This window comes from Mus musculus, chromosome 18 (assembly GCF_000001635.26).
Source record: "Mus musculus strain C57BL/6J chromosome 18, GRCm38.p6 C57BL/6J".
Lineage (NCBI taxonomy): Eukaryota > Metazoa > Chordata > Mammalia > Rodentia > Muridae > Mus > Mus musculus.
The window spans coordinates 12,215,798-12,237,715 of NC_000084.6; the positions used below are offsets into that span (position 1 = coordinate 12,215,798).

Here is a 21,918-nt window from a genome sequence, read left to right on the forward strand (position 1 = left end):
ACTGGAGGGTCTGTATTTCATGGGTGGTTTTGGACTTTAACCACTTTTGGTTTCTGCCTTTTCTTGTCAAGAAATATTTTACCTTAAAAGTGATAGAAAAAGAAAAAAACCACCCCTATGTTTACTTGTACACATTTTCAAGTATTTTTAATCTGTACAACTTTTAATATACATACTAAAATATAGATGAATATATTCGTTTTATTGCCCCATTGACCAAGCCCCCCACCCCACCCCAATCTCTCAAGGGTTTGTAATGATACAGCTATGTGGAGCACTGACCCAGGACTCTCTCCTTAGGCTGCTACATCAAATCTTCTGGAAGATTCTGTCATTTGTGTCACATTGTGAATGGCACTTATTTCCAATGAAGCGATTTAAAAGTTGTTTGGTTGGTTGTAGTGAGAGCCAACAGAAGTGCTTTAGGTTGCCCTCCACTTCATGACCCTCTTGCCTCCTCAGCCTCCAACCCCACATGACCACATCTGGCTGGGTCATTTTTTAAATAGGTCTTTTGTTGGGAGTTGGTCTGGTGCTGCTATGTATTCTAATGCTAAATACTGGCCCCCAAGATCTGGTGGCAGCCTAGAGGAAGTTCTCAGGCACACCAAATGATGTTCTGCAAACTATGCTCGCCTATGTTCTCTGATTGGTTGAATAAAAGTGGCTGACAGCCAATTACTGGGGAGAACAGAGGTAGGCGGGACCTCTGTTCCTGGGCTGAGGATTGCAGGTAGGATCCACAAGAGAGAGAGGAAAATGCAGATGGAGAGAGAGGTCTCAGTTAGAGGGGACATGGCCTAGGGAGAGAAGTGTATCTCAGACTGATGGAGCAGAAATCACCCAGGTGAGACTCAACCAGGAAGTAACATGGGGGGTGCAGCTGGGAAATGACCAGTCTAGCATAGAAAAATAGTTTAGAGGTAATGGCACAGTAATTGTGCTAAAGCTGATTAAATAAATCCATTGGACTCTGACTCTATTATTGGGGGCTGGATGGGTCATAATAAGAACTAATATAGTTATTAAATATCCTACAACTTTGCTGATCTTATTGACCCTAGTACACTTAAGCATCATTTTTAAAGTCCCGAAGCATGCTTTCTGTTTCCGTTCTCCTCTTCCCTCATCTGTCCCAACCCTCTGCCCCGCACTGTAATCTCCCGCTGTCTCCCTTCCGGTTCCCAGCTCATCTTCAGCACCTCTTCTAGCCGCTCTTGCTTTTCATTCTAGTTTAACATCTGTACTCACATCTGTACGTGCTCTCGAGTGTACGTGCATGTGTGTGTGTGCTCTCGAGTGTATGTGCATGTGTGTGCGCTACAACCTAGGATCTGCAGAGGTGACAGAACATGCAGTTTTTCATCCTCTTAGCTTTGGATCACTTTGCTTAATCTATTTTCTAGCTCCAACCGTTTTTTGAAAATTCCGATTTTCTTTACAGCTGCACAGAACTCCACTGTGCGTGCGTACCACGTTTTCTTCACCCACTCATCTACAGATGGGCATCAAGGTGGCTTCCAGTTCCTAGATCTTGTGAACCAGGCAGCAAAGGATGCAGATGCACACGTACCTTGCGGGGGATTTGGAGTCCTCTGAGTATAAGCCCAGGCGTAATGGAGGTGGATCCTGTTAATTTTTAGACTGCTCTTAGACACTTCTTGTTCAGCCAGGTCTACTTTGCTAGGTTTTTTAGCCCATTTCAATGATTAATCTGTCTTCAGTTCCAATCGCTTCCATTTGTAATTTGTTCCTTTTCTGTAGTATTTTATTCTTTTTTGAATTCTATGATTTCAATAATTTCCTAGCAAGTAGATGGATCTCTTTATCACAACTCTGATCTCCTCCGGTGACCGATGGGTGGAGCTTCTCGTCTGTATGGGGATACTCACTCCTGTCTGTATGGAGAGCCTGTGTGCTGCTTATAGAAATCTGTCACTGCGCTCGGAGGGAGAAGGAGGATCAGATAGGATGCAAGGATCAAATGTGGGACTTCCCTTTTGTCTTGGTAATCCTGAGAGCCCCCAGACCCAGGGACTCAGGGGACTTTGTTCTTTGCCTTGTCTAATCACTTTGTCTTTGATCTAAGAACTGACCCTATTCTCTGCAAGAACCTAGAATGGTATAAAAGCAGACCGAAAAAAAATAGAGGTGCGTCAGCCTCAGCACTGGCTGGAGTCATGTTCTAACGTTTGTCTAATTGTCTTTTTCTTTTCAATCGTCACTCCCTCCCTCGAGACCCTGCTGACTGACTGAGCTGGCTTGGTCATTCATGCTGTATGGGGGTGCTCCTCATGCTGTATGGGGGTGCTCCTCATGCTGTATGGGGGTGCTCTTCATCTTGTAACTGTTTTTCTTTTGATGAATGATTTTCTCAAATCGAAATTTCTCTCTCTGCTGTCACTATTTTTTTGTTTTGTTTTGTTTTTCAAGACAGGGTTTCTCTGTGTAGCCCTGGCTGTCCTAGAACTCACTCTGTAGACCAGGCTGGCCTCGAACTTAGAAATCTGCCTACCTCTGCCTCCCAAGTGCTGGGATTAAAGGCATGTGCCACCATGCCCGGCTGCTGTCAATTTTTATTTCTATTGTCTCTTGAGGTTAAAAGCAAGTCTTGTCTGTCTGAACCAATGATGGGATGGTTACTAAAATGTACACAAGTAGGCTTGCATACACTGAAAAATTTCCACATGGTAACTTGAGAAAACAATCTAAAAATACTTGCTACTTTCTTGAGATTTTATATTTCTTTTATATGTATGGCTATTTTTGAGAGCATGTATGTACGTGTACCTTATGTGTCTATTGCTTGCTAAGGCCAGAAGAGGGCATCAGCCAAAAGAGGACACTGGATCCACTGGGCCTGGAGTTAGAGGTGGCTGTCAGCTGCCATGTGGATGCTGGGAATTGAACCCAGATCCTTTGGCAGAGCAACCAGTGCTCTTAATGGCTGAGTCATCTCTCCAGCCCCAAGACTTTTGTTATTTTTTAATTTTGTTTGAGTGTGTGGGTCTGTGTGTGGGCATATGTATGGAAGTGCAGGTGCCCGCAGAGGCCAGAGGAATCAGGGCCGAAGGTTACAACTGTGGTTATAAGGCCCCTGACATGAGTGCTGAGAACTGAACGAGGGTCCTCTGATAGAGCAGTGTACACACTTAACTGCTACGATCACTGCAGCCCCCACAGTAGACGAGTTTTAAAACAAAGACTTAAGGAGACAGTTTTAATTGTTGTAGTTCAAGTCCCAGAATATAGGAAAACATTGACCAATGTCCTGAAACTGTGACTAGGACACAGTTGCTAGGACAACAACAAAAGGTGTATAACTCAACCCAATGTCCTGACCCAGCTTTTTAAAAGGAAAAGGAATTACGTTTACTCACCATTCGCGAAGCTCTGTCCGACAAAGTACTCTAATTCCTTTACATTTGTTTTATTCTCCTGTGTCTTAGGATCAAAATAATCCTCAGTTGCTGTCACATTCAGAAACTGACTCTGGTGTGGGCTACATGTTAGCTCACAAAACAGGGTCATTAGGTTATAAAAACATGACGGACACCTAAAGAAAAAGTAAATTATATTTTATGACCAGCTATAGCAGCTAAAAAAAGGTAACATAGCTACAGAATATTTAAAATTCATTGAGAGGAGACAAGTTACCATGAAACATAGTAGACTCAGAAAACGTTTAATCCTATTTCTCCCCAGACCCACAGATTCTTTTTATTTTTATTTTATGTGCATTGATGTTTTGCTTGCACACATGTCTGTGTGAGGGTGTCAGATAGACAGAGCTACAGACCTGGAGTTATAGGCAGTTGTGAACTTAGAATTGAACCCGGGTCCTCTGGAAAAGCAGCTCTCTTAACTGTAGCCATTTCTCCAGTCCTTAGACTCACACATTCTTAAAACTTTATTGTAACATAAAGAAATACCTTTTAAAACTGCCCTAATATTTCATTTAATTTATTCAGAAATAATGTTTAAAAAGAAAAAAGGAGGCTTTTCTGATTTCTGTGCTTTGAATTTAGAGATTTCTATCTTTATTCCAAAAAGTCAGTTTTGATTAAGAGAATAAGGTGTAGATAAGTGTGTGTGTGTGTGTCCATGTGACAAAGACCACTATAGGATTTAAACCTTCAGCTTTCTTCTAAAAGTCAGATAACCCTAGCCTCTCCTGAAACACAGGAGGACTCCCCTGCGTGTTCTGAAGATTAAAAAGAGCCATCACCTTATGAGGTCTCGGATCAGAGCGTGGTACAGGAAAAGGTTAAGAAGCGCCACAGCAGCGCTCGCTGTGTGTCCTGCAGCAGCACCCGGGTTACCACGAAGATGATAGCTGACTGCTGGCCTTTGGGTTCAAAGTTTAAGCTCCTAATGTTGACTTGTGTATGTGGCAAAAGGGTTCTCGCTCCCTTTGGTCCATGTTACCTCACTGTTCCATGGGGGAACCGTGAAGCAGGAGCACCCGAGATTACTGTGTGGTCTGCTTCAGTCCCACAGTCAGATCTGACAGGGAATGAGGGTGATGTGTCCAGTCCTCAAGAGACTCTGCTCCAGAGAAGGGGACCTTAGCAGACCTTGGCTGTCACTAGAGCCTCTGTAAGACCAGTATGTGCTCTTAACTGCTGAGCTATCTCTTCAGGCCAAAATTAGAAGAATTTTAAAACTGATACTTTAAAGAGATTGTTTTAATGGTTGTAGGTCAAGTCCTACAACACAGCAAACTGTAACAAAATCAGGAAGTACAACTGCAGTACTCAGACGGGAGTCATTCATTCCCGAGACGGTCTGCTTTCCAATGGATTACAAATAACCCACGGCTCTTCATTTACCCTCCAAGAGCATCAATTTCAGCAGCTGTATAAATTCCAAGTTAGTTTGCTTCTCTTGTTATTATAACTTGAGCTTTACCCCCTGATAACATGGGGAGGGGGCTAGCTACAGTAAATGTTTATATCCATAATCCATCAATTAGAGTGGGTAGTAAATAAATGTGATGTGACTAAGTGGCAGAGCCTCTGATCCGGTTCTGCCAATGCCAGGAGCCTAGAGTGGCCTGAGTAGATTCTTAGCTCTTGATCCATTATTGCATTCTGTGATCTGTAAAGCAAAGGCTTTCCACTTGGTACAGCCACTTTCTAAGACACAATGCCCTGAGCAGAAGCAGAGTAGGGTCCTGCTGCCTACAGTGGTATCTAGAGAGGGCATCTTCCTTCTTCACCTCCTACCTCATCCACCTTTACGAGTGTGCTAAAGTCTGGATAATTTACACCCACCAAAATCTGTTGCTCTAAAGAGAACCACCAACTTGTTCTTTACATATTTAAAGAACATCTATTATACAACCGTTTTGCACTGCCAACTACACCAGAATGAGTGTACCACCTAGGAGCTAAGGCTACTGCAGTGTCTCAGCACAGAGAGATACCAGGACGTCAGGCAAGAGCCAATGGCATGCTGCCAAGATGACAACCTGAGTTTGATTCTTGGACCCACATGGTGTAAGGAGAGAGCCAACACCCACTAATTTCCATGTGCATGTGCACACAGTTTGTATACATAGTGCATACATGCACACAGTAAGTAAATAACTGATTTCCATGTGCATGTGCACACAGTGGTACACATGGTGCATACATGCACACAATAAGTAACTAATTAAATTTTCTAAAAACTTAGAAAAGAATGATGGGCAAAGCAAGGCAGCAAGGAGTGAGAAAGAACCGAGAGCCACACAGATGGAGGACCCAGGCCCGCAGGCCAGCAGGGACCACTCCTCACCACAGTGCATAGACGCTCTGTTCTGAGAGACCCTAGGCCCCTCTGTGAGCCAGGACACCACGAAGGAAACCAAGTCTTCACTGTGAAGGCAACTAGGAAGAAACTAGTGGACACGTGACTTCCTTCTTCCTTCTAACACACCATGAGTACCCTCTCAGAGTACAACAGAGGGGAAACTGGTCTGTATAAGCACCCCAGAGTGGCACTGTCTGCTGTGGTCCGCCTACCTGGACAGGAACTGCAGGGGCAGCTGCAGGTTACTCTTCAGCGTCTGAAGCTGTTGAATGTCACAGCAGAGACTGACATTGTCAAAGAAGAGTCCTGGACAGAGTTCCTGTGAGGAGAGAGCGGGTTCCCAGATAAGCCCCGTCATTACAGGTAATGGAGGCCCTTCACTCCTGTTAATCCCAGGCACGAGAGGTTCTTTCTGAGTCGCTATCAAGTTCACCATTCAGAGAGTAGGGATTCAGCCGGGCAGTGGTGGCACACGCCTTCAACCCCAGCACTCCAGAGGCTGAGGCAGGTCAGTCTCTGAGTTTAAGACCACTGTGGTCTACAGAGACTTCCAGGACAGCCAGGGCTACACAGAGAAACACTGTCTCAGGACAGTCCCCCTCCCGACCCCCAAGAAAGTGGGGATTCATAAGTAGCAGAGACAACTCTATTGATTTTTCCTTTACTGTTTCGCTGTGTAAGTCAGACTATTCAAACGTTCAGCCACAAGGCTATATCCACTTGTCACTCCAGGGACAGTCAAAACTTGTACTAACTCTGAAGAAAAAAGCAAGGATATTTACGCGACCTAGTGCTACCCTGGATTACTGAAGCCCCAAAGCCAGTCTTTTCAGCCTGATTTTTCCCAGTATTCTTTTTTTTTTCCCAAACAGCCCTAAGAACCACACTAACAAAAAGCAATGTCTGGGAGGTAGCCAGAACTCACGGGCTTACAGGGAACAGCGAAATCACTAAGAGGTGGTGAGAAGCCAGCCTTTTAGTGACAAAGCCTAAGAAAAAGCAAGTGTTGAAATCTAGGAGCAACAACAAGAAAGCTAACTTAACATGTGGGTACCAAGGTCATCTCTAAACAGTAACTCCCACTAGGAAACGCCAGGAGACGCAGAGTCAGCGCCTGGAGGGTTAAACCTCTTATCAGCTCTGTGTTGTGGGGTACAGGCTGGAGTCTAGGTTAAGATTTAAGCCGGAGCAACAGCTCAGCAGTGATGACTGAGCGTGTGGGGAAATCATGGCAGTTCCTGGCCCACGTGGAGGTTCACAGGAGATCCAACTGACCTCCTGCATGTGAAGGCTCACATACATACACACACACACAAACGTCTTTACAGATTTCAGCCCTCTAGTCTCACCTCCAGCATCCTTGGTCCCATTATAGAGTCTATAATGATTCATAAGATTCTATAAGATGTGCCTGGGTGCTCTCAAAACAGCACGCTTACCTGCACTAAGTCATAGCCGTCCTTTGGGAGGGGTTTTGGTGGGCCAGAATATTTACAGTTGTACCTCTTATCTCCAGTCGCAATTCCACACTCTCCATACCAAACACAGGATTGCGAAAACACCTACGGAATCATGGAAAACAGATTTTAGCTAAATAAATAAATAAATAAATGAATAAATGCTCAATCAACAGACCTTTCATGCTTCCTAGCAAATGAAGTAACAAAAGTTCTTGCTAAACATGTCAAGAAATATTAATAATGATGGAACAAGCCTGACATGGGGAGGTCTTATGTCAGCAATCCCACACATGTGAGGCTGAGACAGAAAAAGCATGAGTTCAAGGCCAGTCTGGGCTACACAGTTAAGACCAGTCTGAACTACCCAGTGAACCCTGTCTTGAAAACAAACGAAGGGTGGCACCCAGGCCATGGGGCTGGAGCAATGGTTCGGTGGTTAAGAGAGAGAGGTTCCTTCGCTCAGAGGACCCCAGTTCCCAGCACCGACCTGTAGGCCAGCTTCATGGTATCTGATACCACCACCTCCTCCTCCTCCTCCTCCCTCCCCCCCCATCAATATCTTTAAAACAAAACAAAACAAAACAAAACAAAACAAAACAGGCCTAAAACCCCAAATGGATTTGTCAGGTCAGTGTGGTGCAGGAATAGAAACTATTTACAAGAGCCAGATTTGCCACTTAAGAGAGGGTCTAGTTCCAGCAAGGATAGGTAGAAGCAATGTTGTACTTAGCAAGTAAGAGATTATTAAGACACTGTTTTTGGGGGAATTGTACGCAAAAAATTAAACAACCAAAAGGATATTTTCCCGTATAGTTCTACTTCTGATACTTCAAAAGGAACCTGAGGAACAGAACCTGTATCATTAACTTTACCTAAAAGGAGATGCAAGAACACTGTTCCTGAGGGCTAAGGAGACCGACCGCCAAGGAATGCACTGCTAAATTTAAGGACCATCAGCAAGGCAACATTAACCTAATATTTCTTATGAAAAGATGTCTCAAGAGCTGCTCATATTCCCCATGTGACCGTCACAAGGCTGCCTAGAGCTTAAGGAGGAAGTGTTCCCGTGAGTCACCACCCCATCAAGGGTGCTGCCCAGAGGAATCCATACTGTGCTGCACAACTGACTCAGCACAGATGACCAGCATGCCAGGGACACTGTCTTAGAACTGTCCCACAGGGAAAACATAAACTAGGAGCAAGCTGGATCCCAAGATACCAGTTGCAAAGCCTTAAACACCCTGAACAGGAGCGGCAGGCCAATCCCCACACAGGCAGGCAGCTAAGTCAGTCACCTTTACTTCCCAGCCACGATGCAGATCCAGAAGGGAAGAAGGCGAAGGAGAACAAAAACTAGACCAGGGAACACAACTCTCAAGGGGTCCAGAATCAATAGAACTTGCTTCCGAAATTATCCTTTGTTTAGTAAAATAACCATTACAGGTCGCTGGATGTAGTGGTGCACGCCTGGAACCTCATCTACCACAGAGGAGGGACGAAACAGGAAGTAGGAGAGAGAAGTGGAGTGCGAGACCCAGCTGGGCAACTTGGAGCCCCTGCCTTAACAGACAGGGGTGTAGCTAGTGGTTGTTCAACACTCGGAAAGCCTGGGGTTCAAAACAGCAGAACCAAAAACAGACACCCCCAAACCACATGAGATACATGTGTCTGCCTGTATCTATGTGTGTGTGGCTGTTCTTTTGAGACAGAGGACAAGGACTTAGTTACTATGTAGCCCAAGAGCAACAAGCTGCTTCGCACTGGCTACAGGCCCACCCCTCTGGACTCATTCAAAGTCCTATGTTTAGGAGAGAAATTATCCAAATGGGAAAGGGTCCACATTTTAAACCAAACCCAGCAACTCTAGCAGAGAACTGCACTCTGGCCTTCCAGCAGGCAAGAGGGCTCCGATGCAACTCAAGTTTTAAATGGCTAAAGCTGATGAGAGGTGCGGGCAGAGCTGACAGGAAGTGCCAGTTAAACTGAGAGCTTTCTCTCCTTTCTAAGAACTCTTACCAGTTGTCAAGCCTGTCTCACAACAGAATTCAAAGGGAAATCCCAGAGGCCCGTTGGAGTTTATTTGAGCAAGGCCAAATAAAAACTGATTAGAGAATTCAGTAGGGCCATCACCAGCAAATTCTGAGCTGGGTATTCCTGGGCAGAGTGCATCCAGGTGGCATTTACCACAACAAAGGGTGAGGTAAAGAAAATAAAGTCCTCTGATGGTGTCACTTAGGTAGTCCCAGATCGCTGACTTTGATTAAATCTATACTGGCCCAGAGCAAGTATCAGCTCCAAACCCAAGGCCCCCACAAACCTTAAAAACAGAAACCCAGCCAAAAGGCCAGACAAGATGTTTCACAAACATCTGCTTCTATGCTGTCACTGATTTCAAAGCCAAGTGTTTTTCTGCCCCCTTTGAAAGCAGGGGAAAGGAGAGGAGTCAGGAGCTCTTAGGATCCCAAGAAGTCAATACTCTAAGTCAGTAAGTTGAGCCCCACTACACTTAGAGAAGTTACTTCACCTTTTTAAGTAGAACACAAAATATTTGGGGTTTCCTGGTCATTCAAAGGCAATTGGCTCACAAAACCATCTTGCCCACAGCAGTGGCCCTAGCCAGAGGGGCTCAAGTGCTCTTAAGAGCACTCAGTGGCTCACAGGCCTTAGGTGTCAACTCAGCGTGACAGGCTCAGATACTCCAACACACAAAGCAAAGCACTAGGAGACTACTAACACAATTTGCCCAAGGTCAAGAGAGCATTGGCCAAGCCAGGGTTGAAACTGCAGCTTTTGGCTCCAGGCACAGACTCTCCATAAAAGATAATTAGACCACAATTAAAGCCCTTCTCAGGAGTTTACCCACTCCCACTCCCACCTCTGCAAGCTCACCTTTTTTTCCACCTTAAATGTCTCCAGCCCCTCCCTCTTCAGGGAACCTCACCAGCTGGTCTCTTTTCAGCACGCTAACTTTCCCATTCACAGTGTCTACACTGCCTATGGACACTATTCTAATGTCACAGATGTCCCTGCTTCAGGCAATCTCTACACATGTCTGCCTCTCTGCCTGCTGGCCTTTGATGCTCCAGGGGAGGCTGATCTCTCAGTCCTCCACAGCTTCCACTGGTAGGGGGCTCCTTGTTCAGACATCTCCGAAGTCTGTAGTTAGAACCCATCCTCACCTGCTGCCTATGACAACGTTTTTGCAAGCTCGTCCTGGCTCTTCTCTTCTGTCCCCTCCTAAGGGACCTATCTGCCTCCACACTGGTCCCAGTTTTCTTTCCTACCTATGGTCAAAGCCATTCTCCGGTCTCCACCTCCCTTGTGCACCTAAGCACGTCCCTCCAGAGCACCCGCCAGATGTTCTAGTCCCATAGGGATATAGCACATCTCCCTTAGTTTACGGGCTCTTGCTGAGTTTGTCCCTACTGTCACAATCCCCACTTAGAGCAGATGTGTGACTCATCTGGAATACAGATGAGCAGGTAAAGTGCCTCACCTGAAGGACTGAGTCAGGGCAGAGGTAGACCTCACCTACTTGTGGCCTAGGTGTGTGGGAGACTGGGGCCCAACTTCCACTGCACCAAGGGACTACAGACCTAGAGAGGCAGGGCCGGGCCATGCTCATCTCTGCAACCTATGGAGGGTCTAAGTGGCGCCTTAGAGACAGTCTCCACAATCTCAAAATCACAGACAGTAGGTAGTCATAGGTAGTCAGGGCTTCTCTGACAACGAGGATGAATGTGTCACCAAGTCTCCTGGGACTGTCAAACCCGCGCAGCCATGCTCTGGGGGCAAGAAGAACTCACGTGGACAAAGAACCCAACTCCCAAACTTAAAGCTTCCTTCATTGTGATACAAGAACCCAGAGTTTAAGATGAGTGTAGTGACATATGGCCCCCCCCCTGCACCTGGATTGCTATTGGAGGCTGTCTAATTAGGGTTTCATTGCTGTGAAGAGACACCATGACCAAGGCAATTCTTATACAGGAAATCATTTCACTGGGGTAGCTATTTGGGAGCGTGACAGCGTGCAGGCAGACATGGTGCTGGAGGAGCTGAGAGTTCTACATCCTGACCCAAAGGTTGCCCGGGGAAGACTGTTGTGATGGTCGGTATATTCTCGGACAGGGAGTGGCACCCTTTGGAGGTGCGGCCTGGTTGGAGTAGGTGTGTCACTGTGGGTGTGGGCATAAGATCCTCACCCTAGTTGCCTGGAAGTCAGTTTTCCACTAGCAGCCTTTGGATGAAGATGTAGAACTCTCAGCTCTGCCTGCGTCATGCCTGCCTGGACACTGCCATGCTCCCACCTTGATGATGATGGACAGAACCTCTGAACCTGTAAGCCATCCCCAAATTAAATGTTGTTTTTATAAGACTTGTCTTGGTCATGGTGTCTGTGCACAGCAGTAGAACCCTAAGTAAGACACCTGTCTTCTGCAGGCAGCCAGGCAGCCAGGCAGCCAGGAGGGGTCTCGTCAGGAGGGGTCTCGTTCGCACTGCAGGCAAAGAGCCTGAGCACAGACCTCTCCAAGCCCCCCACGTCCTCCAACAAGGCCACATCTCCTAATAGTGCCACTTCTCATGAGTCAAGCACAGCCAATCCACCACCCAGGCTACACAGCAAGACTCTCACCAACTCAACCCAACCCAACCTAATCCAAAGGAAACCAAACGACAAACATACCCTGGTTTTAAACTCAGAAACATTCTCGTAGGGAAGGAAGCGCTATATGCAGTATTAAAATGAAACACACCAGTGTTTGGGGTCTACTGTCACCACGAAGAGAGCCTAATCACACAGGCTGTGTTCTAGAGAGGGACAGGAGCGAAGGTTACACACGTGTGACACACTGAGGCCACTGAACACTGCTAAACGTTAAGTCGTACATGACTTGACCACCAAAATAACACAAAGCAAAAAAGCCTGGTCTCAGATGTCCTTCACCAGATAAAGTGAAAGCTGTGTCTTGAGCTTCAGTTCCCTGCCACCATTGCGGGAGTCAAACGGGATCAAGAATCAAGAATCCGTTATCACACCATACAGCAAATCTCTCACAGCATATCCCACTCGCTCACAGCATATCCCACTCGCTCACAGCATATCCTACTCGCTTACGTAGTGGGGACACTTCGCAGTCTGTGAGCTTTTGCTATGTCAGGACACCTGAGACTAAGTGATTAATAATAAACAGAAAGTTCTCTGGCCCACAGGTGTGGGGGCTGCAGGGACTTCATCTGATGTTCTTGCCACCACACTCCATGGTGGAAAGGAGAGAGGAGAACCCCAGACAGGAAACGACAGGCTCACCCTTCATTAGAATCTCCTCTGAGCATGATTCACTTCCACAGGGTGCATTGATTGATCTGCCCCGACAGATCACTCATGGTTTAATTATCAACACTGTTGCCGGGGGGGGGGGGGGGGTGTCGGTGGAGTGGGGGAACCCCAGCACATGAACTCTGTTGGCACATTCAAGCCAACTGCAGACACACTGTTTTCCACACATACCACTCTTATAGTGATACTTTAATGAAAAGAGAACATTACTTAAGTGTTACATTTTTGTCCATTTCTAAAATATTCTTTCAAGACTGCAGAGTTTTAATTGCAAATCAATACACTCCTACCACAGATATCCAGATTTCGCAGATATACTGAATTCAAACTGAACGGCCTCTCTCAGATCTCTACCCCACCCATTCCTCAGACTGAACCAGTATAACTTATCACACCCAGGTCTTCCTAGCTTTCTGACTCCTCCCACAGGTAAACACCCAATTGTCACATATGCAGAACCACAAGTGTGGCGTCAGCTCCCTTCCACAGGTCGCTCTTTGGCTCTTAACCCTCTACAATCTAAGACCTTAAGGCCAAACTCCAGTCACAGAAAACCAAGGCTCATTGTTCTTCCAGACTCTGGTGTCACAAATCCTGTTTGTCCTCTCTAATGATCTCTGCTTAACTGCCCCTCCCAAGACTCATTTCCTCACTAAGCTAAACCCTGTCTCCTTCCACCCTGGTCTAGTGCAGTTCCCAAAGGTGAGCTGCCCTAACTGATCAGAAGCAGCAGCTGGCTCAACGGCGGAGCACCCAACCCCTTCCTCACAGTCATGGAGGCGGCCGATGTCTCTTGCCATGCTGACATGTTTTGTCACATCCTGAGAGCTCCCCTGTGGACCCACGAGAGCTTGGCAGACAATCTCTGCCCCTGAGGGCCAAACATTAAATAATGGAGACTTTTAATTCTTCAGGCAGGTCTCTGTGGCAAATACTCAACACTGCCTATAAAAGTTCAGTTGCAGCCACACATGAAGTAAAGCGTGTCCCAAACCCGTGGGCCAGGCCACAGTCTGTGGTTGTCGCTCTAGGAGCAAGTAAGATGTGTGAGACCTGAAAGAGTATTTTCTTGTTTGTCTTGATGCCCTCATAAGACCATGAAATCCTCAACAGCTGGGCCCAGGTATGAGTCTTCTTTTGAAACACCCAGTACAATGCATCCAACCTTCATCGGTTCAGAAACCAGCAACAGTGAGTTTAGGGAATCTCACTGATTTCATGAAGTTCAGCAATGAGAACCCGGCCACCTGGCTCCAACCGAGGCTTGGTAAGTAAAAGGCTAGAGAGTTGCTACTTTCGAAAGATAGGTCAGATGGGGTTTAGTTACTAGAAATCTCACTGAGTCAGAAAGCTGCCTTCAGTCCAGAAAGATTTAAGAAAAATGAACCCTTCGGCCATCTATCAGCAGCTACAATCTCTGAGCACAGATGGAATGCAGCTTCTCACACTACACAGAAGAAATTCTGAACTCAAGAGAAACGTGGACTCCTGGGGCCTCTAGTGAACCCTACCGAGGTCTAAACCCACAGATCTGGAGGGGATGCCCACGGTGTCGGGCACACGCTGGTCGTTTCTCACCGATTCATTTCTAACAGGGCATCGTCACACAGAATATGAGGATTTACAGGGAAGGGAAGTAAAGGCTCAGAAATGACAGTCCATGGCAAGGCTCACAGGTGACATAATTCTGAAAAACAAGACAAATGTCTGCCAGCCCTTCTGTCTCTTCCCACAAGCACTGAGTGCCTGCACAGTTCAAACTCCAGCCTCGTTTGGGCACTGGCAGCCTCAGAAGAGGAAGTCGCAGCAGACAGGCTGCCCCCACTGACTTCAAGTTCCACAAACTACAGATGTAGAAGCAATGGCCGTCACTCACATCTCTAGGTGGCTGTCAGGTGTGACAGACAGTCCAGCAGCTCTGTGACATACTACAGCTGACATTGCCACTTCTGCTATGATTGTGGATAGATAAAGGCAATAGAGGGACCTGGGAGACAGCTGGCTCCAGCTCCAACAGGAGAAGCCGGTGGCTGCTGGTTAACCCCACTGCCTGCTGCCTATCTGGGGAGCATGGACACAGGCCTGTACAGTCAAGTCAGAGCAAGGCAGGATGGGCTGGAGGGAATCCTGCCCAGAGATTACACTGCCTGCTGTTCCTTTGGAATTCAGAAGACAGATTAAACAAACATGGAGGTAGAGGCTTGGTTTGATGTGACTTCTAGGGTTCTAGGGTAGAAACCTCTGGTTCTATTTCAAAGCTAGTCTGACAGTCAGTCAGTCTCTCTCTCTCTCTCTCTCTCTCTCTCTCTCTCTCTCTCTCTCTCTCTCACACACACACACACACACACACACACACCAGACTTGCCTATATACAGGTGTTTAAGCAAATACTTCTGCGTGTGATAGGCTCAAGCATCCCAGCTCTTCATTCGGCAGGTAGCCCCTTACCTCACAGTGTAACTCACTCACCCAAGGCCACACTAGCAGTTACTCTTAGACATTTATGAGCTTCAGCAAGCACAGGGTCAGAAGAACCACCCCAAAGTCATAGCTCTAAACCACAACCATGACCTGAGTGTCGGTGTGTATCTACAGAGGGCCACGCTCAGCAGACTCACGACTCCCTGGCAATTACCCAGCCACAAGGGAGATGGGAACAGGTATCAAGTGGGAAGCCTTACTAGGCAAATGGGACAATTGATGGACACCCATTTTAGGAATCAAGTAGCAACATTTGAACTTGAATAGCGGGCAGAAATCAGAAACTAGCAGTTCAGACTTCTGGTCTGCCATTTACTAAGCCCTGTGACCTTAAGACAAACATCAACTTTAATGTTCCAGTTGATAAAGAACAATCTGTGGTTGGAGAAATGCTGAGTGGCTAAGAGCAATGGCCACCCTTTCAGGAGTCCTGAGTTCAGTTCTTAGAACCCACATTGAGGCTCACAACTGTCTGTAACTATAGTCCCATAGGGTCCAATGCTCACTTCTAGTGTGCCGATAAAAGGCCCATTAAATTTTAAAAGCAGGAAAAATGCACTTTTATTGAAGAGGTTCTGGGGGACAAAATAAGGTTAGCTGTGTGATCACAATAAGACACTGTGCAAAAACGACATAGCTACTTTTTTGTCTTTAATCGTCGTAATCCACTGTCCCACTGCTTGCTGGGAAGCATGGCTACAGAATACCTACAATGCCAGTTCTTAGGCTGTGAGGCAAGAGCAGCTCCAGTCGGAGGCCAGCTTTGTTTACACAGCAAGTGTGACTCAAAAAGAAAAATGATCCCCGCCATTTTAAATTTTACGAAGACAGTTTCATACCGAAATTCACGGTAATTACAATAAATGCAAAGAACAGTTTTTGTTAGCAACTAGATTACTTTCTAGCATTTATTTTTTATTATGATGCTGCTGATGCTGTGTGCAAGCATGCAATGCGGCACATGTGGAAGTCAAGGGACAACTTCCAAGGGTTGCGCCTCTCCTTTAACAATGGGTTTCAGGGACTGAACGCAGGTCTCAGACTTGTACTGGAAACACACTTGCTGCCCTGCTACAAAATTTTTAATTTTTACTGATAAATATTTCTATGTATTTATAGGATACAGGATAATGCAATATAAGTATATGGCATGAAATAATTAGATTAGGGGAAGGAGTGCTTTCATCTCAACTAGTGAGCATTTCTATGGCTAGTCTCCATCTCCCAGATTCCTCTTGGTCACCTGGCACACAATTCACCCTCAGAGCTCAGCTCAAAAATTTAACAATCTGCCCTAATGTTTATTATTTCTCACCACATTATCGTTCTCACTCATTCTTCTACCATTATGTGTGCACAAGATGGAGACAGCAGCTAACATTACACAGCCTTTTATAGCAAACACACTGCTCTTCCAAGGCCTTGGGTCTTCGATCTCTGCATCCTACACTGTGCTCAGAACCTTTACTTTAGATCTGTGACTTAAGGAAAGGAGAGTAAAAAAGATCAAGGACAAATGTTCAAGTGTCTCTCAAAGCCTTCCAGAAGCTCATTCACTGAGTCAAAGTTTTTAAAAACAAATGCTTATTTTTTTCTAACATAATATTTGTATTGATTATTTGGGAATTTCATATCATGTACCCTTGATCATGCTTACTTCCCAGTCCTTCCAAGTCCACTCCTATTCTTATGATTCCTCTTCCCCCACCCTCAAAAAAAGAAAAAGGACACATGTCTGGTGTGTGTTGCCCATCTACTCACCGGAGCATGGTCAAACTCCCAGTGGCCAGCTCTCAAAGAAAATCAAGTTGTTCCTTACCGGCACCCCTGCCAGAAGACATCAACTGTGCAGAACTACACCTGGGCACTCTTACCACAGTTTAAGAGTTCTCTTCAGTGGCTTCCTGTCTAGGCTGTTACTTTTTTGGGAGGTGGGGTGGGGGTTGTCACAGTAGCCTCTATGTCCCTCTTTCTCAACGGTGTTTACGGTCACTGATACCACTGCAGAAATAGTTTCCTTGCCCTTTATAGCCAGTGGGAACATGGACCAAGGTCGTCTACATGGCCTCTGCCATCAGCAGTCCCCAGTGGCAGAACAGGCCACTGGCCCATGGACACCAATGTGGCTCCAGGCAGCAGCACCGACCACAGAGGTACTTATTGCTTAAAACCATATTACTTTTAAAGACTAAGATAACAGACACAGGCTGGGAGCTGCAGGAGGGGGCTCAGTTGGTGAATTAGTGCTTGCTACACAAGCATGGGGACCAGGGTGTGGCTCTCCAGCAAAGCATCAGAAATCAGGCACTGTGGTATACACAGTGTTCCCAGAGCCGAGGAGAGACAGGAAGATGATCTCTAGGGCTTGCTGACTAACTAGTCTGCTGACTAGGTGAGAAAGACCCTGCCTCAAAAGAACAGGAAGAATGACTGAGAGAGACACTTGGCCTCTGCCCTGAACACACACACACACACACACACACACACCACCACCACCACACATAGGCAAAGAAAGCCTGGCTGATCAGTCAATCACTGTCTTCGCCAGAATCAATTGCAAATACATTCTGATCACAACTAACTTTTAAGTCCCTCTTCAAAATCCACTTTGATGCTAGAAGACTTACTGTTTAAAAAGAGCCACAAATCAAAAGTTGCGCCCATTCAGAGCTGTTAATATATAGTTCTTGCTCTCAAGGAGCCTGCAATATAGCATTTCAGTTACAAAGCAAGCAAATACAAGTTTGCAAAAACCCTGGAAAGCAGGTCCAGTTAATCTGACTTTATACAGGGGAAACTGAAGTTGCAGTCAGAGATGGAAACCCTCCCATACGCCCCGACACAACACACACCGGGCCTCTCAGTTCAAAGACTTTTGTTAACAGAAAACGCCACTGCAGAAGTTTAAGCAAAAAACAAGAACTTGAGTGGGAAGGTATCCTGGCTGGGGACCAGCACAATGCCACCAGTAAAGCTCCAGTTGACGGGACCCTGGCAGTCTGGCCAAGATTTTTTGTGGTTTTGATATCAAATGGTCTGACTTGTGTGCAGAGCAGAGCCACAGGTGACAGGATGAAAGGGTCCCTGATGGCTAAGCCCAGACTTCCCAGTAGGCGATGAGCCACCCTTCAAACAGTGCATCTCTAACAGTGGAGTGAGGCAGGCTGGCCAGGACAGGGTGCCTATGCCTCTCTCAACAGAGAGACTCTTTGTTCTGGGTCATAGAATAAATTCGGAGAAATACAAAGTTCTATTCAGCAAGTCCTTTACTCTTTACCCACTTGCAAAAGAAGAAAAAAACCACCTTCCTTTTCCAGCTGATAGTCTGTTATCAAATCTTACGGTGTTAGTGGAGCGATGCTAGGAGAGATTACATGTACCCACTCCATTCCTCTAGGCCAAAAGATCAACCCATTCCAGGTTACCTCTGAAAAAGCCACCTAAGTGTTTAATGAGTTCTGACCTCAACGAATTCCAAGTTTCTCAAGGTGGGGGGACAGACAGGAAAGACAGGCCTACTTTCCCAACGGCTACGTATTACCTTGATGAACACAGGTGAGTTGTTTACTAGGCAGGGTCTGTTGACCTGACTGGCTTAGAACTTGCAAGGCAGAACAAGTTGGCCTCAAACTTAAGCAATCCTGACTCTGCCTCCGCAGGGCTCCGATTAAAGGCTTGCACACCATGGTGACTAGCAAACAAGGGGATTTAAAAAAAGCTGTCTACGCCCATGCAGTGGCTCACACCTGTAACTCCAGCATTTAGGGGGCTGAAACAGGACTGGAGTGAATTCAAGGCACACCTGGGCAATACAGTGAGCATGAGAACCCAGGCCCTGCAGCAAGACCGGACACACAAAAAAGCCAAGTCAAAAGAGAAAAAACCGAACATTCAACGTGGCAATGCTAGTCGGTCATCTGTAAGGAGAAAACGTAAGAAAACCAAAACTCTCTCCTAATGCATTTGTGAGCTTCCAAAGGACAGCTGCCTCTAATCTCCAAACAACTTGACTGGTGCTCAGACTGAAACCTGACCAGCGGCAGCCACTGACTGTGTGAGAACCAAAACCAGATACCCCACCCCCATCGGTTCAGCTGCCCTGGGAGCCAAACAATGGGAGTGTTTTAATTAAGAGGAGGGTGGAAGACTTTCAGGCGTTTTGCAAGAGCGCCAGCTCGGTTCTACTTCAAATGCCCTAGAGGGGCACATCGCTTATCTATTTTGAAGGTTACCTTAAGGTAAGAGAAGCAGAGATAAGTTTAAGCCACTTTATAATGTGAAGTCTGCTGACTGGGCCAGGACCTAAAACTCTAGGGAAAACAAAGTACAACCCGTTCCTGCCCCCACCAACTGTCTTCTCCGCTTTCCCTCGCTTTGGGTTAGCCTGGGATCCGCCTGTGTGCTCTTCAGCTCCTTGGTCAGCATCCCTATGCCCTTTTGAGCACTTCACAGAGATTTAAAGAACCAAGGGTAAGTTTCCTAGACCCGTTCATCTGTTGTCTCTTCTAATTCACCACACCGTCATAACCAGAGTCCATTAGAGGGGAGTTAGTGGCCATAAGGGCAAAGAGTTTCCATTGACTTAAGTCATTCTGATGACTAAGGGGGTTTAATTAGTACCCCTCCGTAGGCATCTCCAAACACACACCCACTTTCCAATGAGAAAACTGTACACACATAAGCAGTAGTGACACACCCATACCCAAGTTGGCCACAGCAAGAAAAAGCCAGAGGAGGGAAGCCAGTACACTGTGCCAGGTGTCTTCCTGTCCCTGGCTAACTGTGGGAAGGGGCAATTAAACTATTGTGTCTGTGAGCCTCAGTTTCCCGAAACGTTAAAATGACCGTGAGAAGAGGCAACCCACATTCTTTAAAGTACGTTAAACAGCTTCAATTTGGTACCCGAGTTTTGTTCTCCTCCACCTCCATCGTCTGGAGACAAGGAGCAGTAATGCAGTCGGAGCTAAGTAAATGTGTGCATGTCGAATTTGTTTTGTTAAAATGGCTAACAAGCAAAGTCCCTATCCTCTGTGCCCATTGTCCCTCCAATTCCACATCCTAAATCAGGTGACCACCGCTGGAATAGCTCAAAGCTAGCCAAATAGAGGCCCCTAGCTGTCATCCTCTCCCAGAGCACAGGGCAGCGTGAGGGTGGACAGACACAGGAGGAGAAGGCGACCTCTACGGCTGCACAGAAGACCAACTTCCCCACGCCCGCAGCTCCCCCGCCGGGGGTCTCCGGAGCCGTCGCCCCGCCCCGCCCCGCCGCGTTCCGCCCAGCCGGCCTGGGATTCTGGAAGGTGCTCACCTGCGCAGGGCACAGCAGCAGCAGCAGCAGGCCGAGGGCCGGGTGGTGCGCACCCATGCTGTCGCCGCGCGGGGCTACAGCTCTCAGTTCGGCTCGCGGAGCACCGCGACCCGAGCGTCGCGGCACTGGCGGGCGGTTTCGGAACCGGCGCCTGACCAAGGAGGGGGCAAGAGCAGACGGCGGACTGTGTGCGCAAGGCAGGAAGGACGGAGGCGGTGTCAGCGCTGCTGCCTCTCGGGCCCTCCCCGGAGGCGGGGCTAAACTCTCAGGGACCCGGCTTAGAGCGCATTGCTGGGCCAAGCCCTTTGCCGAGCCACGTCTGCAAGCGCCCTCTACCGACCGGCTAACCCGCCCTTTCTCCGGCGTCTGCGTAGCCCCGCCCCTTGTGGGCGTGCCTTAGATGCAGGTTTTGGAACACCTTCCCCGCCCCCACACCCTAATCCTCACCCCGGGCAGGGGTCACGCAGGCAGGCGACCTTCCCGGGAAGTAGTCCAGCTCTTTTGTGATTCGTCGTTCCTGCGCGTCCCTTGTTGCGATGCTGGCATCTTTCACACCTGGGAAACTGCTCTTTAAAACCCATCCTGGGATGGTGGTATTCTGGACTCACTCCAACAATGTCTAACTTTTATGTTTTAACCTACTGTTTCCCTCCTTTTTTTCCCTGCTGGATTGGAGAGATTAGGCGAGAAGGTTTTAGCACGTAGTATTTTGAGGCAATTTTCCTAATTAAGCCCCTGTTCCACTGATCACTCGGACATTTCAATCCCAGTTTGTTTAGGCCCCAATAAGTAGTACTCTGATCAACTGCTCCTAAGTCCAGTTTCCTAAGAGGGATCGGTGTTGGGGCATCTTCTAGCCAAGCCCCCAGGCAGCGATGGCCTGACCCTGCTGTGCTGTGACAACACAGTGTGGTGGCCCTTCTGATACGGGATCTGTTTACTGCTAACAGAGTACGTTTGACACAAAACAGCACCACCTACCGGCTGAGGCGCGTCCAGCAGTGAACCTATGTTTATGAATAGAAAATACACAAAAATTTAGCAAGAATTTTTAAAAAATCACTTAATTTTTTAAAAATTACTTATAATTCCACCATCAGGAAATCGATGTTACACTTTCTGTATTTTCTCTTCTTGTGAGGTTTTTTTCTCTTGGTAAAGATTATTTTAACATGGTTGAGTCCCAAACAGAAGGTTTTTGCTCTCACAACATCACCACCACTTTTCCTTTCCCAGATGTCCTTTTATCCCCGAACTTGCCTAGATTCTTCTGGTCCTCTCTGTTTCCTCGTGGTACTGCATTGCAAAAGTCTAAAAGCTATTGATCATTTTCCTTATGAAGAAAGAAAGAGAGAGATGTAAACAGAAGATCTTAGAAAAAAGCTTCACCCATTTAAAATAGTCTGCAAGGCTGATTGGCCAATAAAACCTTTCATGTTTTCTGGAGAGCTGGTCCTGAGGGCAGGAGAGCAGGAGAGCTGTCCCTGCCTCCTCAGTGGCGGTAGCACTTGAGAGAGTCCCTGCACCTCGCCTGG

General features: G+C 47.0%; 1 protein-coding gene across 2 annotated transcripts in view; it reads right to left on the reverse strand.

Annotated features, from left to right (window-relative positions):
- The window catches only part of Npc1 (NPC intracellular cholesterol transporter 1), a 46,813-nt gene extending 26,104 nt beyond the window's left edge, over positions 1–20,709 (reverse strand). Inside the window, exons 1-4 of one of the 2 annotated variants that reach the window (NM_008720.2) lie at positions 20,384–20,589; positions 7,236–7,358; positions 6,009–6,115; positions 3,381–3,556 (exon numbers count right to left, since the gene is read on the reverse strand). In NM_008720.2, the coding sequence (NP_032746.2) occupies positions 3,381–3,556; positions 6,009–6,115; positions 7,236–7,358; positions 20,384–20,440 (463 nt within the window). In that variant the 5' untranslated portion in view covers positions 20,441–20,589. Of the gene's footprint in view, positions 1–3,380; positions 3,557–6,008; positions 6,116–7,235; positions 7,359–20,383 lie in introns of both variants that reach the window. The other variant, XM_017317849.2, reaches the window with a different exon arrangement.
- Positions 20,710–21,918: the final 1,209 nt, after the last annotated feature.